This window comes from Kwoniella pini, chromosome 1 (genome assembly GCF_000512605.2).
Source record: "Kwoniella pini CBS 10737 chromosome 1, complete sequence".
Lineage (NCBI taxonomy): Eukaryota > Fungi > Basidiomycota > Tremellomycetes > Tremellales > Cryptococcaceae > Kwoniella > Kwoniella pini.
In genome coordinates, this window is record NC_091716.1 from 3,068,257 (window position 1) to 3,081,984 (window position 13,728).

Consider the following 13,728-nt stretch of genomic DNA (forward strand, 5'->3'; position numbering starts at 1 on the left):
TGCGTCAAGTTGAATTACATATACTGACGCTGGATGTTATACGAAGAGAAGATGGCTATGTGATACAAAATGCTACATCCATTGCTAGAGCTGAAACGATGATTTTTGATGCTTGTATTATAGGATGATATGGGTTGATTATGATTATAAACGGCCTTGCTAACAAAAAGGGTTGAGTGAGAGGATTAGAAGCGAGCTAATTCACCAAGTGCTATTAAAACCTATTTCATTGAGTTCAGCGTCACCCCTTCATATCAGCTATCTATAAAGGGAAGATTATACTCACTATTTGCGCTTCCGGACGACCCATATCACAAGGACCACCTCTTAATTCTCTCCATCTAGCGGAATACCACACTAAAACTTGCCTTTCTCGTGGCATCCTGCAAAGTGATACCATCAATTTATATCAAGACTTAGCTATTAATTGAAAACAAACAACAGGAACTTACAAAGGTCTCCCACTAAATGAACGCTGTTTCATAAGACTCATGAAATATTGAACTTCAGTCAACCATGTCCGTAAACCCATTGGACCTTGTACAATTGCTAAAGGTTCTAATAATCTAGCCAATATACCAATATCAGCTGAATGTTATTATCATGACGAAAGCATTAAGTAATAAACAGACGAATATCATAAAGAGACTAATTTACCGATTTAAAATATCTAAATACGCTTCAGCATTTATAGGTAATCTCTTTTGTCTTTCCTAATTCATTTGAACATTCGTTAAATTCATACTGGCAATTTTCACTTGAGGTGAGGAATAATGACCCATTGGTCTAGATGAAGAGAACATCATATTGGCGGAAAATCCTGATCGTTCGTGAGGTTCAATTTCTGAACGAGGTTTATTATTCTGATAGATCACCTTTGATTAAGGGAGATTTCTATCCAACTTGATGAGATAGCTACCTTACGATGTCGAATCGAGATGCCAAGATGATGGCTATGCTATATAAGGTAATTGAATTGACAGATCCGCTCCGTAGTTACTAAAGACTGGTGAATCGCCTTCTCAAGATATGACTCTACTTATACCTCTGAAAACTATGTTATTTCTTCGTTGCTTTGTATTGTAAATCCGTACGTCCAACTAAATATATCGTTCAACTGGCAAAGTTCCAACTACTGATGAAATAGACAATTTATGTTTTCACTTTTTATTTATTCCAAGATGTGATCTTATTATGACCTAATCTAATGACTTCGTATGAAGAACGGAATGTCTGGTAGTCCACTATTTTATCAAAGTCTTCTTAAATTGAGAAAGGATAAATATCATACGTCGTGATTTACTGAATACAAAGGATCCTTCTTTACTTGTTATTTTTTAATGTTTTCTATTGGTTTTATTTTAGGAATGGAATGAAATTTATATTACAATGAAATTGGAAAAGCGAAATCGAATAAAAATACTTTTAATAATATTAATCTTACTAAGAGTAAAAAAAAAGAGAAATCCGGGATAAATGAAGAATCAAATAAAAAAGAATAGATAGAAAAGAGAAATAAAAAACAAAACGTAAGAGGAATGTTTAAAAGAAAGGATATATATATAATAATTTTTTTTACGTCTGACGATTAATCAAAACTGCTAAAACAAAAGGATATATAAAATTTAAATATAAGTGAAAAATCATTGAATAAAGGAATTAACTTTATTATTGATTTTAAAATAAATCTCCTTACAGATAGTAAATTCCAAAATTTAGATAACCCCTTTCAAAAAAGGGGAATTCAACTTTGATAATTTATTAAATTCCAATTTGGTTTTTTTTTTAGTTACAAAGGAGTATATTCATTTATTAGTTTATTTTATTCTATTATGTAAAATGTTCCAAATATTCCTTTTTAAACTTATTACACATTCCTGTATATATACATTCCTGATAAAGGAGTTCTTTGAATAAAATACACCAAGTTCAAGTATGTGCACTTTTTGATCTACCGATCAAGATAAAGGATATTTGGGTTTAAATGTAGAACTCAATGTTAATCCCCCTTTTTAATTCATTATCATATAATATCTTATTGACCCTTGACTGATGATCTGTGGATTAGCAGAATTTGAATTTGATTATCAATTTATTTATACAATTTCATAAAGCTTCATGAATTTATTCGCAAAAATCCATAGCCACGTTGCCACTTTGAATAACAATCAAAGAACCCCTTATCCTTTACTATAATAAAGGTACAAAGGAGGATATCATTTCAAAATTGCTTAATTCAATGATATACACCTAACATCCTTTATCATATGTTAACATGCTCATCCGTAATATCGAAAATAATTCAGATCGCATTTTCCAATGCATGAATTGCAAACAAATTAATTTAATTGTTAATACATGTTGAAATGCTAATATATGTATTTTATGCGTTAGATGAATTTAATATAATGCTAAATGAATGGTTTAAACTAACAAAAACCCAAGAAAGATATGAAACGAAGACTAAAGTATACTGATATGAGAAGACTCAAATTCCTAATTAAGTAATAGCTGAAATTGAACAAAAATATATCAGCTACTTTGCATAAATAGGAAATATTCAGACAATTGACTTACTATACTTTGGTCCACCACCTCCTTCAGGTACAGTCCATCTTATATCTTGAGTTGGAGTTTTGATTGAACAAGTTTTACAATGTATACAATTTTGAGAATTAATTACGAATTTTTTACCTTGTGCATCAACTTCTGAACCTTCTGCATCTGAATATTCATAAACTGCTGCTGGACATACTCTACCAAGTAATCCCGCATAATCAGATACGTTAATTTCTGTATGTTTCGCTTTTGATCCTTGAGTTTCAGGTAATCTTAAATGAACAGGTTGATTCTCTGCGTGATTTGTTCCTGTGAGTGAAACCGAAGTTAAAATATCGAATGAAAGTTTTCCATCTGGTGTAGGGTAATTTATAGGTTTGACTTGACTAAGATTCGGATCAGACGTATCATTTTAGCACTAGTCAAAACGAGTTTCAGAGTGTAATGTACTCACCTGGCTTTCTTGGTTGCAGCATAATCTTCAACTTTATTCCTGAATGTCCAAGGAACTCTTCCTCTCAATATCAAACTATCTAAACCAGAATATGCCATACCACCCCAAAGTCCAAGAGGGTTATGGAAAGAAGGTCTAAGATTCCTAACTTCCTTTAATTCTTTATACACCCATGAGTTCTCCATAGCAGTGGCGTATCCCGACATATCAATTGGTGTTTGTTCGATCTCACTTTCAGCTTCGGCTTCAGATTGTTCGGATGCAGATTTCGTTATCGACTCGAAAGCTGATTCGGCAGCCAGCATACCTGATTTCATCGCGTTATGTGTCCCTTTGATCTGAGAATTATCCAAGAAACGGTTAGCCTTGGTTCTCAATATGGTCGAATGTAAAGCTAACCCACCTTAGGTACATTCAAGAATCCTGCCGAACAACCGATCAAAGCACCACCTGGGAAATTCAACTTTGGTATAGATTGTAGACCACCTTCATTGAGTGCTCTAGCTCCATATGCGATACATTGACCATCTTTGAGGATATTGGCGAAGAAAGGGTGATGCTTCATTCGTTGGAATTCCTTATATGGACTTAAATAGGGGTTCTCATAATCCAATCCGACGACTAAACCTAACGATACCATGTTATCTTCCATATGATATAACCAACTTCCCCCGTAAGTCTTATAATCTAAAGGCCATCCTAAAGTATGTACAACTTTTCCAGGTTCGTAAACCTCATCTCTTACTTTCCAAACTTCCTTTATTCCAAGACCGTATGTTTGTGGATCTTTGCCTTCACGTAGATTGAATTTGGTTTGAATTTCTTTACTTAATGATCCATGTGCACCTTCAGCGATGAGAGTGACCTTTGAATGAAATTCCATTCCAGGTTCATAAGAATCTTTAGGTTGACCATCTTTATCTAATCCGACATCTCCTGTAACTACACCTTTTACACCTTTTCCATCTTCTGTATATAATACTTTAGCTCCTGCAAATCCTGGGTAAACTTCTACACCTAAAGCTTCGGCTTGTTCGCCTAACCAAGCTGTAAATCTTGACAAAGAGACTATATAATTCCCTTTATTGTTCATTTGAGGTGGATGTGGCATTGGAAATGAAGATTTTTCAGTCAAAAATCGCATACTATCCGATAAAGCTGGTTGATTAAGTGGTGCACCAAGTTCTTTCCAATCCGGTATAAGTTCGTCTAATGCTTTTGTCTCTATCACTGCCCCCGATAATATATGTGCGCCTATATATAATGAATTAATCATATGTGCTGATGTCAGATCGGTTTATCGAAATTCGAAATGAACATACCAACTTCACCACCTTTTTCAAGAACGACTACACGTAATTCATCACCTCCCCTCTCTTGTTCAAGTTGCTTCAACCTAATTGCAGCAGATAAACCAGCTGGACCACCACCAACGATACAAACATCCACTTCATCCGTAGCTCTTTCTACACTATCCGGATCAAAAGTAGCTTCGGTTGCGTATTTCCTTCTTCTTGTTGTCGAGATCGATCGAGATGAATCAATGGACCCTATTCGGAGAGGTGTAACTGTCGAAGTGGAAGTTGAGGTCGAAGCAATGACCTTTGAACGGGGTCGGGTGATGGCGAATATCGCCGATCTTGAACTGAATATACGACGTGGTATACTCGATTTGGGTAATTGGATTGACATGATGCTTGATATATAGTGATTCGTAATAATTCGAAATGAGAAAGAAGAAGATTGAATTGCTAGTTTTTATGTGAAAGAGAGTCTATAGGCGATCGCCAGCGACTCGTAAGCTGAATTGCACCTTGTTGATGGGTCGAATGAATTGGATTCCAATGAATAAGTGAAAAAAGTGAATTATTACAATAATATAAGGTGAAATGAGTGAAAATGAAATTAATTTGATTGGGTCATTCAAAATTCAACCGGCAAGACCGAATATCATAACCGAACACTAAATATTAAGTATATACGCTATGCGCTAACCGCCGCTTCCCATTATTCAATCCAGGATACTAACTCACGTGATAAGAGTATACCATATCACTTTGTATATAACCCTCATTTATTGATTGACGCGTGTCAGTGATAGCACTCGGTGGAGGTCAAGTTGATTAAGAGTAAAGATGAAGCTCGGACCAAAAGATAAAATCACCTCTCCACGTCTAATCACCTATTCACAGCTTTAGATTGTTAGTCCTTAGTTAAGAGAGAGCTCATAGTAGCAAGCATAACTCAGAAACAGCAGAGCAGAGGCATAGTCCAAAATGTCACTGATAGCTCTGATTCCCATTCTGGCACTTCTCGCACTTAGTTCACGAGTATTAGCGGAAAAGAAAATAATCACACCTGATTCCATAAGAGGATTAGATCCAGCATGTAAGCCTAATCGTTGACAAGAATGTGTGAGAACTGATGGCAAAAGTCACTTAGTGTATAACAAGTACGAACCAAACTCATCGAATACTTTTCAATGTCTTGATGGGTCAAAAGTTATACCATACTCAGCTATAAATGACGATTATTGTGATTGTCCAGATGGATCAGATGAACCTGGAACTTCAGCTTGTCCAAATACCTATTTCTACTGTAAAAATGAAGGACATATTCCAGGAAAGGTATTAAGCAGTAGAGTAAACGATGGGATTTGTGGTATGTCTTAAATCATCGATTTTTAATCTGAGTTCTTCTTATCTATCGGTATAGGCTCATCATGCCATACATCGACAAAGCTGACAAAGAATCATTCATTGTATCCAGACCCTGAATGTTGTGATGGATCCGACGAATGGTTTACCGGGGTATGTTTCAGCCAATGCTCAGAGATAGGTAAGAAGTATAGAGCAGAGGAAGAGATTATACGCAAAACTCGGAAGACCGTGCGTTTGATCTAATTGTATCTCCGCCTAGTACCAAGCTGAAACGAAATTGCGTGGATCAATTAGGGATCCAAAATTAGAGGAACATATATCAAATGGGCTCAAGGAGAGAAAAATCGAATCGAGGCCGATTTAGAAGCTAAGAAGAAGGAAGTAGTAGAAAAAGAAAAAGAAGTTGAAAGAGCAAGAAGTCAGTCTTGTATATCTGCCTAATATGATAGTAGGGTATAAACCCCATCGGCTGATATCTTCGGCATGGTAGTTGCACTTGAAAAGACTGAATCCAGCAGCAAAGAAGAATTAGAGAAGAAGAAAAAATCGCGTAAGCCACAGATTTATTGTACTCATCTCGTATTTGAGCTGAGTTCAAATTTCATTGCTTTAGCTATATATAAATCCCTTTTGGATCATAGATTGACTCTCACTAGACTCCGCTCGAAAACGCAAAGATTGGAGAACGAATTGAACTCCTTACGATCGATATTAGAAGAGTTGGCCAAAGGATATAATCCGAATTATCAAGATATGGCTGTGAAAGCAGCAGTAGTTGGATATGAGGAATTATCTGGAATATCACCTACTCCCGGAGAAGAATCAGAGGGAGATGTCAAGGAAGAACCGAAAGAGGAAGAAATTAAAGAATGGGAACTGGATGATTTACAACGCAAAGACTTAGAGGCATTATTATGGGAACATAGCCCGGCAGATGAGGAGGATGGAGATGAAGATGAAGAGAGCGGCTTGTGTGAGCGACTAGTCTTTTTGGTGTCCTTTTTACTTTGTGCGTGCACGATAAGGCAGAGCTAATTTGCCAAATCCTGCCTTCTGTTAGTGTGGAAGATTGACGAATATATACCTGATTCATTATACGATTCATGGGAAACACTCCGTGATCTGACTATCGAATGGCTGATTAAACTGGGCCTGAGCGGAAAGAGCAAGATCGTTAAGGGCAGCGCAGCTGAAGGGCCTCGTGAGAACTTTTGTCCACATCCTGCATTTCATAAGCTCAATCATGCACCAAGGAAGCTGACCACCTTCCCGACTTATAGATGTCGCTGCAGCTAGAGAGAAACACCGGAACTTAGGGAATGAGTTGAAGAAGCTAAACGATGCTATTACGGATTCTGAGGATACGTTACAACGAATGAATACTGAATTTGGGCCTCAAGCCGAATGGAAGAAGCTCGATGGGACATGTGTTGATAAAGTTTCTGGAGAGTAAGTATCGGTAATCTTCTCCTAATTCCCTTGGCATCAGGTGATCAAAATCTGACGACGATGACATAGCTATACCTACGAGATCTGTTTCTTCGGTAAGACAAAACAGAAGAGTAACAAAGATGGTTCGTCAAATTACATGGGGTGAGTATTGTTGGATTCAAGTAATAAATGTTGAATGTGGGTGACTGATCATTGGTTGTGCTTGTAGTACTTTTGCCGAATGGAATACAGCCGCTACGCCGGGAACTTACGATTATTATACCAAGCAATTATATAACAATGGGTAAGCGGCCAACATTTCTTGGGGAGCGGATTTTAGCTGACATTGAATTGGGTGTAGTGGAAGATGTTGGAATGGACCATTACGATCAGTTCAAGTTGATCTATCTTGCGGTAAAGAGAATGCTTTACTGTCTATATCTGAGCCTGAAAAATGTGAATATCAATTCAGAGTGACTACTCCTGCTTTGTGTTGGCCTGAAGGTGAAGGCGAAGAGAGTGACGTCAAAGTGGAAGAAGATGTGAAAGCGGAAGCTATCAAAGAGGAGTTGTGATTGAGGAGACATAATGCATCATTTCGTGGTTTCTTTACCATACCAGTTTCTTTGAGTAGTAGTTGGTGACTCAAGCATAGTCAGTATCATATCATCTTAGCATGCATGCATTATCAACATGTACGCGTCGTAATATGGTTGATAATAAATGAGATATTGATATGATTTCGCCACTTGGATCAGGTGATTTCTTAGGGGTTTATAACCCAAAATCAATGTTCACAGTTAGTGTTATTTTTCGCGCGTCAAAATTAAATTATTGTACAAAACAAAATTATTCAACTTTTAATCAATCACTCAATAAATCACTTATTGGATTGCATTGAATTTAGTACGACGTTCACTACATATAAACAACACATCAACCATTTGTATGATATAATATATATTTATATATATATATATATAGGTGATAAGAATTTACGAGATACCCACATTCTAATAACTTTCTACGGCAAATCGCAAGTCGAGTTCCTAAAATCTTTACTTTACTTGATGAACCGTTAGCTATCTAGCTAAAATGACAACTCTCTCACAATCCCGACCTCCTCATTCATTACAATTAGGAAATGAAAATTTATTACAACAATTTCTTAATAATCCAATTTCATTCAGTGAACCTATCCATAGGCAAGATTTGAAAGTTGGAGATGGTTTAAGAGTAGTAAAAAACGGTCCACCTAGTCCACCATCAACCAAAAGATCATTAAATGGATCTAAAAAATTGATACTATCTCAACCTGGACTCAAGGATGAAGATAATGAAAATGAATCAGAGGAAGAAGAAGAAGATGGTCTAATTAAGGGTAAATCAAATCTGCCTAATGGTTTAGATATAAGTGATATGCAAAAACAATTACCAACACCAGCAACTACTCAACCTTCTTCCTCTAACACTTTATCAGCGGCATCACCTATAAAACCTAATCTTGCGATACAACCTCAGTCACAATCTCTTAATAAATCTTCCACTTTGATAACACCTAAAAAAGGATATCAATCAACCATAAATCCCGATGATCTATATCAAATTCCAATTGACCTTTCATGGCCTGAATCTATATCATCTATCAAAAGACCCGCCGCCGGTTTGAATAATCCAGGAATGGCTTGTTATGCCAACGCAACATTACAGGTACTATTACATACACCGCCAGTCTTGAGTATAGCTATGGAGCATGAAGAGGAGAAATGTATGTAACTTGGTCCGATTTCGTCAATTCTTCCTTACTCCTTCCCTCTCTCTCGCTGCGCATACTCGTCATTCTCTCTAAATACCAATTCTACCTTCCTTAACAGCCGCTGATACTGACTCTCTGGTTTACACTTCTAGGCATACGGTCGTCCCGCCATCTTTTCTGTATGTTATGTTCGCTAAAAGGCATGGCGACTGGATCACATTGGGGTAAAAGAAGGACTTATGCTCCAAGCGTGCACTCGGATCTGAAAAGTGAGTTACAAGTCATTACTATAGAACCACCTCCTATTCCATAGTTAATCCGCTGGGAAACAATCAACTGATTTTTATCCCATTCTAGACATCAAGAAAGGCTTTAGCAAAATGCGTCAAGAAGATACCCATGAATTCTTTCGATTTGTCACGGATGCTCTGCAATTAAGCGCATTGGCTGGGAAGCCCAAGTAAGTTAAAATGTTCTTCTATCGGACCTCGATTTCTCAAGCCCTCCTTTCCGTCTACGAAGATCCAAGCTGACTGAGTTGCGCCACTGTTCCGCCAGAGATCTACCCGAAAAGATCAAGCACTCTTCATGGGTATACAAAGTATGGGGAGGTCGAGTACGCTCGAGAGTAGTTTGTTCAAGGTGTCAAAAACCATCGGATACTTTCGATTGGTTCCTTGATCTGTCTCTTGATGTCAACAAGAAAGGTCCAAAGAGTATAAACAATATGATGAATGGTTTTACGCGAGAAGATAGGCTGGAAGGTGATAACAAATATCACTGCGATAAGTGAGTTTCCCATACACCCTATGATAACGAAATGCGGGCCATCGCTCCTTCTGGGAGAAAGAGAGCTGATGAATTATCTTATTTTGATCAGTTGCAAAGCCAAAGCCAATGCGACGAAATCATTTAAAATACAAGAAACTCCTCCGATTCTCACTTTGCATCTGAAACGATTTAGCGTAGAATATTCTCGCATGGGCAGGGTTAGAGCCAATAAATTCAATGATCATATTGAATTCCCCGAACAATTGGATGTTGCTGCTTACATGGTTGATCCCAAGGTATGTCATCAGCGTCATGCAAATGGCAAGAGATACTGATATGACTGCGTTGTAGGCTGCAGGCACTAAGTATCGTTTGTTCGGCGTAACTTGTCATCATGGAACGGAACTTCGTCATGGGCATTACACATCTTATGTCAAAGGTCCACAAAATCAATGGTTCCATGCGGACGATGATGATGTATCGCCTGTAAAACTTGTTCATGTCTTACGAAGTAGATCAGCCTACTTATTAAGTTATATACGGATAGACGAAAATGCTATACCTACCCGAACACCGTTTTCCAACGGTATATCGAATGGTAATGGTATAGCATCAACGCCATCGAAGATTGGTGAAAAGAGATCAAGATCTGAATCAGAATCGGAATATGAATCTGAGTCAGACGAAGAGAACGATGAGAAGATCAATGAGCTAAAGCCTAGAAAAAGTATGAATGGTCCAATGAACGGTAATAGTAAGCCAATGTCAATACGTAAAGCTACACCTCCCTTATCAAAGACGATTTCATCGCCAATAAAATCAAGATTGATAGAAGAAGAAAGAAATACACAAATGCCACCTGAATTACCTTCTAAATTTGGATCTTTATTGAAAAATAAATCAACACCACCAAAAATTATACAACCTAAACCTGTTCATCCACAACAATTTTATGGAGGTGATAACAAATCACCAATTCAAAGAATACCTGGACCTCCACCAGATTCTGATTTCATTGGATCTGAAGATCCTTCTGATCCAATAAGTTCTTTTTCACGTTCAGATCGAGATCGAGAAATGAGCAAGAAAATGAAGAAAAAAGATAGAAAAGCTCAATCAAAAAGGGATAAAAAGAATAAATCAAAAGGTTATTCTCATTCTATGTTGAAAGATAATCCGTATAAAGCTGGAAGTCTATCTAGAGGGTCCAAGGCATCGAGATGGAGTAATATGGGAAAGAAGTGAGATGAGTAGTACTAAAGTGGGATTGTTTGATTCAGTTTGATCCTGATCACTGTATCGAACTGTATGTTAATGAATTGAAATCGACGATTTGTACGATATTTGTTGTGATACGAATAGCATTTCATAGATCACATATCATGCACATTCATCTCTTCAGTTGAAATATCGCAAATGTACACAAATTGTCTTTTTCGTTCGATTCAAAATACCATCATCACCTTGTTTGTGGATTTAATCTAATTAAAATTCCAATTTCTCTCAAAGATTCAATAATATATTCACTAATTAAAAAAGCAGTTTGATTTAACATTAAATTATCAGTTTGAATTTCAAATTCACCTAATAAACCATTTTCTTTTAAATTTGAATTTGAATTTGAATTTGAATTATTAAAATCATAAAATCTACCTAATTCTTCTTCCATTCTTAATTCATATAATAATGATTCATCTATTAAAGTTTTTTTTCCTTCTTCTTCTTTTTTAGATCTTGAATTTAATCTTCTTAAATTAATTTCAGTTGAACAATTTAATAAAATATGAATTAAAGGTAAATTTTTGGAAAATAAATGTGAATGTAAAATTGATAATCTATTTGGTGTTGCACATAAATGTGAAGTAAAAATATAAATTAAAGGTTGTTGATTATGATTATGATTATGATTATGATTATTTGATTTATTATTTAATGATAAATTTTTTAAAATTGTTTGTAACTATTTTTATAAATATACCCCAAATTAATTTAATTTAGCTTTTTTTTTTCTTTTTTTTGGCATTAATCAATTAATTAATTAATCAAAAATATATCTGATTTAAAAGAAAAAATGGACACATACTAAAGATTTTTTCATTTCTATCCATCTATCCATTTCTTTTTCTTTATCTATTAAAGGATCAATAATTGCTCTAAGTGAATGATATTCTAATAACTTTGAATTAGGTAAAATCTTTCTTTATACAACAATTGTAATGTAAATCAGCTTGATTCCATATTGTTATCTATCATTTTCTTCCCAATTGACTTACAATAATTCTTTCGCAACGCTTGATTTACCTACACCTGGATATCCATTCAAGAGGATGACTACTCCTGGTAAAGTTGACATCTTTCCTTTTCTTTCTCGGTCTAGATTAAAATCAAATTGACTTTGAGTACCCAAAAATGCTTTGCAGAAATTGCGTTGAGCTTCGTAAATGCTTGATGTTTGATTACTAAGAATCACACTCACGACTACCAGCAATGACTATTAGAGTGTTCAGAAAAATGTCCTCACCCGTATCAAAATGAGTTGTCCTCTTACACAAACAGATTTTCATCAATTGAATTCAAATATGGGCATCGATCAAAAATGGATAAGAAGTGAATCAGGACGTGAACTTTATGTGAAGTAAGCTTAGCTTTGTCTATGATTGTCACTTTGTTCTTGGATCTCCATTACATTCCGTTCACTTTTCTGTTCGAGGCCATGAGAATGATCTGGTCCCTTTCGTTAATGTTACGCCCTAGACATCCCCGGGGCAATTTAGACTGAAACGTATACCTTAACACTAGACGGTCGAGATTCTCGGTCATCTCAAATTTGGTTGAAATTATCCTGATCCGATGAGCCTAATGTCTTTTTCACCTTAGCTATCCCTTTGATACATCTGGAATTCTCAAAGGTCGACACGAAGGACGGTTCAGATGTCGGTTCTATTGGAGCCGGAATTATAAGTCAAGTAAACCGTTTGCAAAGAATATTCGACCAATCACTACGATTTTGCTAGTCAAGTGGTCCAATCAAACGAGTATCGACATGATCCGTGGTTGAATATTTCCAACTAGTATAATAACAAAGCGTTCGATCCGGAGGAACCTGGAGATACTACTAAATGACCACCTTGACAACAAGGAGTTTACACCTTTGCGCGTTGGTCTCGACTTTGAGGGTTAAATGTCGGCAATTTGCATTTTGCATTTAGGCGAGGTTGCTTTTTGTGTCTGACGAAGTGCACTCAGGAAGTGGTCGCGAACTGCAATAAGATGGTGCGTGTTCCCTTCTGTGTCAGAAAGAGACCAAAAGAATAAGTTGAGCAAAATGCAATTTGCTAAATTAACCAGAAAAAGCCTAACTCACCCGGGATCTTCCTTCCACTGTGAATACCTTCCCTCCACTGTGAATACCTTCCCTCCACTCGAACCCAGCTACCCTTCCAAGGTCTAGGACCCCACATCTTCTTCCATCTATAACTAACGCTCCAAACACAAACCGAAACTCGAGATATGCATATCCAGTCGTTCTGATATCATCTGGCAGCTCGATACCGACTTGGTTCCAAAAAATTGACGAGACTGGGATTCGAACCCAGGCCCCGAAGGACTGCCGAGGATGATTAGCTTTAGGGGAAATCTTCTCCTTAAGACAGCATGTTAGACCGCTCCATCATCTCGCCTCGCATTTTTGCCGTTTTTGGGAGTTGATCAGTTTCAGTAGCGATTTTAGACCAGCCAGAACGGACTTTTGGTCTTTTGACGTCGTGTTTCGAAGCTGTAGGAGGTCAACATCAGCTTCATATATCAGATTCGGCTGGGATTAGGCGTCTGGGCGTGGAAGAGTGGGTGCAAATGGGGTAGAGATAACACAAATACGTGGGGACTCGGAGTGATGCGGAAAGCTGCGCGACATTATACGGAAGGCTGAGAGCAGGGTACGTACCTAATTTTCCCTCGGGATCGAGAGCTTGCACAAAGCTCGATGAGTAAATGTAAGAGATTAAAACATAGATTATCTCGATTGGTGGATGAATGGGAAGAACCTATTTAGTCGCACTATGGTCACATCCAATTTAGCGATTTCACAAGGACGATCT

General features: G+C 36.9%; 5 protein-coding genes across 5 annotated transcripts; 2 read left to right on the forward strand and 3 right to left on the reverse strand.

The window, feature by feature from the left end:
• Window positions 1-185: 185 nt before the first annotated feature.
• On the reverse strand, window positions 186-806 carry I206_101169 (uncharacterized protein; the record flags this gene model as incomplete). The annotated part of the gene is made up of 5 exons (XM_019151939.1): window positions 186-221; window positions 287-383; window positions 453-566; window positions 658-713; window positions 759-806. 5 exons carry the CDS (start codon window positions 804-806, stop codon window positions 186-188), a joined length of 351 nt encoding a protein of 116 aa, XP_019014077.1.
• Window positions 807-2,560: 1,754 nt separating this feature from the next.
• On the reverse strand, window positions 2,561-4,705 carry I206_101170 (uncharacterized protein; the record flags this gene model as incomplete). Its single annotated transcript, XM_019151938.1, has 4 exons — window positions 2,561-2,945; window positions 3,014-3,351; window positions 3,417-4,267; window positions 4,336-4,705. 4 exons carry the CDS (start codon window positions 4,703-4,705, stop codon window positions 2,561-2,563), a joined length of 1,944 nt encoding a protein of 647 aa, XP_019014076.1.
• A 584-nt stretch (window positions 4,706-5,289) lies between these two features.
• Window positions 5,290-7,679, forward strand: I206_101171 (uncharacterized protein; the record flags this gene model as incomplete). Its single annotated transcript, XM_019151937.1, has 11 exons — window positions 5,290-5,401; window positions 5,456-5,674; window positions 5,783-5,901; window positions 5,968-6,091; window positions 6,164-6,223; window positions 6,287-6,646; window positions 6,734-6,874; window positions 6,954-7,122; window positions 7,192-7,266; window positions 7,334-7,408; window positions 7,466-7,679. The coding sequence occupies 11 exons, from the start codon at window positions 5,290-5,292 to the stop codon at window positions 7,677-7,679; spliced, it is 1,668 nt and encodes a 555-aa protein (XP_019014075.1).
• Window positions 7,680-8,199: 520 nt separating this feature from the next.
• On the forward strand, window positions 8,200-10,876 carry I206_101172 (uncharacterized protein; the record flags this gene model as incomplete). The annotated part of the gene is made up of 6 exons (XM_019151936.1): window positions 8,200-8,872; window positions 9,013-9,129; window positions 9,218-9,320; window positions 9,419-9,649; window positions 9,741-9,927; window positions 9,983-10,876. 6 exons carry the CDS (start codon window positions 8,200-8,202, stop codon window positions 10,874-10,876), a joined length of 2,205 nt encoding a protein of 734 aa, XP_019014074.1.
• A 214-nt stretch (window positions 10,877-11,090) lies between these two features.
• I206_101173 (uncharacterized protein) lies at window positions 11,091-11,984 on the reverse strand (the record flags this gene model as incomplete). The annotated part of the gene is made up of 3 exons (XM_019151935.1): window positions 11,091-11,591; window positions 11,715-11,829; window positions 11,905-11,984. 3 exons carry the CDS (start codon window positions 11,982-11,984, stop codon window positions 11,091-11,093), a joined length of 696 nt encoding a protein of 231 aa, XP_019014073.1.
• Between the last annotated feature and the right edge of the window lie 1,744 nt (window positions 11,985-13,728).